General features: G+C 41.6%; 1 protein-coding gene across 1 annotated transcript; it reads right to left on the bottom strand.

The window, feature by feature from the left end:
- Positions 1–1092: 1092 nt before the first annotated feature.
- LOC131869717 (L-type lectin-domain containing receptor kinase IX.1-like) lies at positions 1093–3484 on the bottom strand. Its single transcript, XM_059215760.1, has one exon. It carries the CDS (start codon positions 3422–3424, stop codon positions 1349–1351), a length of 2076 nt encoding a protein of 691 aa, XP_059071743.1. The 5' UTR covers positions 3425–3484; the 3' UTR covers positions 1093–1348.
- Between the last annotated feature and the right edge of the window lie 200 nt (positions 3485–3684).

Genomic DNA, 3684 nt, shown 5'->3' with positions numbered 1-3684 from the left:
CACCAAAAAAAGCATTGGACAATCATCTAGTGCTTTCATATAACCAAGGACTAAATCCATGAACGCAATCTAAGCACTTCATATAATTGTCTAAATAGTAACTTCTTTTCCATGTGATAAAGGGGTCAAAAGCACCCACCAAAAATGAACACCCTTTCACGGACATGACCACAAAGCAAAGAAACATAAACGTTGTATAAGAGAATAGTGGCATAATGCAAATCGTGAACTTCAGGTCACCACCATGCAAGAAGAAAATACATTATAAACAAGATCCTCACCCATGGGCTTCTACAGATCCCATTCCATTGATAATATCTATCCTTAAAACTATAAATTTTGCTTTCAGATCTATAAAAAGCAAATATCAAGCAGCACGGGTGATTAACCTTGACTCCTTCTGAATGGGCTGAAAGTCTTAAGACAGACCTAAAACTGTGGAATTTGAAACATAGAGAATAAACACAAGCAGCTACAGAAAACAAAGGAAACAGAGAATGCTTTTCTAACATATAAAAATCTTTGTTCATTCAATCTGAGAAACTCCATTACATCATGCCTTTTTAGAGCTCTTTCTTAGGGTCGGCAGTTACTCTCTTCACGCTGATTACTCCTCCTATATCCTTTGGTGGCAGGGATTAAAAAAATATGCAGCAGCCTGATGTGTATGTGTGTTCCGCATAACAACACCAGCAATCTCCTCTTTGTTATGCAAATCAACCAGATAATATTTCTTTCTGACCGTCGGCGGCAACAACGTTGTAACAAACCCTTGATTTTGCTTTACTTGGTATATATTGTTCTTGGCAATCTGTTTTTCTTTTAACAATGGCAATCTTTGGCAAATCTTGAAGTTTGCTTACCTTCAAATTGCACACGCATGATTTATTTGATTTTTCCTACAAATTCTTAACTCTTCTGTGGATCCTTTCTACTCTGTTCTGACCCCAATTGTAAATTTGAAAACTCAAAGAATATAATCACAAGCTTCTACAGCAGACGCAAATTCAATATGAATTCTGAAAACAATGTAACTAACATACAGAAAATACAATTTGATTTCAGACAAGAACCTTTCTATTCAATCAACTTCTCTGATGGATTACATTTTGCAGATCACATATCAAACATCATAATTAAGCAGTATTTAATAGAGGTTGCAGCCTCAATTCATAGCAACAATCATGCATTGCACAGCTATTTCAAACTGGGAGATGAACGATGAAACAAAGTCTGTTACCTAAAATTAGCGATAAATCTTTATTTAGTCATAACTGTCCCATTCCATGGACAAAATAAAAGTTACTAAGAAAACAAACTGAAGACTAGCATCGATTTTGCAAACAATTCAATGCATTGATCGTAGGGACCTGGACGTATTTCGATTGGAGCTGGATGATACCGACGCAGCACCAATACTCACAGGGTCCAATGGAGGAGAGAAAGTTTTACTTGTGTCGTACAAACATAAAGGGACAGAGGGCAATTCAACATCGAATCTTAAAATTTTCATCACATATCTCATTTCCGGTCTTGCTTTCGGTTCCTGCTGACAGCACAACAATCCAACGACCATGAGCCTCTGCATTTCTTCTTCATTGAAGTTTCCACCGAGCCTTTTATCAGCCGCATCCAGAAGCTTTCCCTGTTTATACAAATCCCAAACCCATTCTACCACTCTGCAATTGTGTTCAGATAACCTCAAGTCAACAGGCCGCCTTCCGCAGGCAATTTCCAGAGCCACGACACCAAAGCTGAAAACATCCGATTCTGGACTTGTCTTTCCTGCCACTGCACATTCTGGCGCTAAATACCCCAAAGTTCCTCCAGGTGATGTTGTGTGAGAAGCAGGGCCATCGTGTTTCACTATTCTGGCCAGACCAAAATCTCCCAGCTTGGCATTGAGACTAGAATCCAATATCACGTTGCTGGTCTTCACATCTCTGTGCACAATACAATTGTCCAACTCGTCGTGAAGGTACACAAGAGCAGAGGCTATGTCACAAGAAATTTTGTACCGTTGGTCCCAATCCAAAGGCTCCTTCTCCTCATCGAATAAGTGCTTGTCCAGGCTTCCATTTGGCAGGAACTCATAAACCAGGAGCAACTCGCTGCTTTCATGGCACCATCCCAAGAGCTGGATCAGGTTACGGTGTCTCAGCCTGCTGATGATAGTGACCTCTGAAACATATTCCCTTTTGCCCTGTCTAGATCCATGGGATATTCTTTTCACTGCCACAACCTCATTTGTGCCGGGCAAAATGCCTCTGTAGACGCCTCCGAAGCCGCCTTCTCCTAGCTTTAGGTTTTCACTGAAACTATGAGTGGCAGTGCTGAGGTCAGCATACGAGAAGCTGCGGGGACGCTGAGCAAACTGTTCCTCCAATTCCACATATCTTCCCCGAGGGCCCCTGTTTTGCCTGGTTTTGAAATAACAGTACCACAAAACGAATGAAAATCCGCAGACGGCAAGTAAGCAGATAGAGAGAGCTATAAAAATGGCATTTGTTCTACTTAAACTGGAAATGTTTTGCCCCGTTTTTGAACTTAAACTGGAAATGTTTTGCCCCGTTTTTGAACTGGGAACGTCTTGCATTGGGCTTGAGCTGGGAATTTCGGAAGAAGTAAAATTCCAAGTGTAGACTTTGTGACTCTCAGAGGTTGGAAGCTGCGATGAGCCGGTGGAAGAGGAAAACCCCACCCTGACATTCTCCGGAAGAATCTCGCGCAGATTTATGTTGAAACCCAAAATTGGGGTTTCTGGTTTGGAGATATTGTTGCTATTGCCAGAAGGGTTAGATAAGAGAAATACCTCAAGCCAATTCGTTCTGCCATTGTATTCCACCCACGCATCCCAATATAAGCCGTTCTTGAGACTCTGATTTTCAGAATTTTTGCCCAATGGAATTTTGTCGACGGAAACAATGCTATTGATATCAATTCCAATATGGTTGTCGTCCTCATCGAAATGGTCCTTGAACGTGTCAAACTCTATAGCAACTATCTGATTAGATGGCGCTTTATCTGTGCTGCCATTGAAAAGGCCAAGCCACCAGCCCGATGATGCCGAGGGCGGTTGAAAGTCGAAGGGCGCCATGAAAACAGCGAGACCACTGCCTGGTGAACTATTATTATTCGCTTTGCCAATGACGAACTGAAAATGTGTAGTGAAATTGGCGACAGCATTTGAAACATTGTTCCAGATGGGAATTGGTTTGTCGTAAGCTGCACAGCCGTAGCTTTCTGGATGAAGGTTAGTGATGTTTCTGGTGAGCATAATGGCATCCTGAGGGGTCCGCTGAAAGCTGGCATCCCTGTAAAATCTGATATCCGTTTGGGGAGGAAAATTAAAATTAACACTCCCCGCAAAACCGACGAAGAAGAGGAGGAGGAGACACAACATTGCAGGATGGAAGTTTCCCATGCGTGCCACCGCTTTTACAGAAGTTTTTTTGTGATAGATCAACCTCGAACGGTCAGGCTTACAGAGCTACGGTGCTGCTCTCAGCAGTTGGCTGTCAGTCTCCAGGTTAAGTAATCCAGCTACCTAAACACATTGGAGGTTTAAATCTATTAAAAAATTATTAATAAATAAACAACACAACACCTTGCTTTCCATATTAGAGGAACCAAATCCTTTAGAAATCATCATTGCAAAATGCCAACAATCATGCTTAATCATGA

Source organism: Cryptomeria japonica, unplaced genomic scaffold (genome assembly GCF_030272615.1).
Source record: "Cryptomeria japonica unplaced genomic scaffold, Sugi_1.0 HiC_scaffold_260, whole genome shotgun sequence".
In the NCBI taxonomy this organism is placed as follows: Eukaryota; Viridiplantae; Streptophyta; class Pinopsida; order Cupressales; family Cupressaceae; genus Cryptomeria; species Cryptomeria japonica.
The sequence above is the reverse complement of the archived record's forward strand: the minus strand, read 5'-3'. Positions and strand labels throughout refer to the sequence as shown.

What these genes read in the sequence shown, in the direction of transcription:
- LOC131869717 (XM_059215760.1), bottom strand. Translation starts at nt 3,424, where the DNA reads ATGGGAAACTTCCATCCTGCAATGTTGTGTCTCCTCCTCCTCTTCTTC.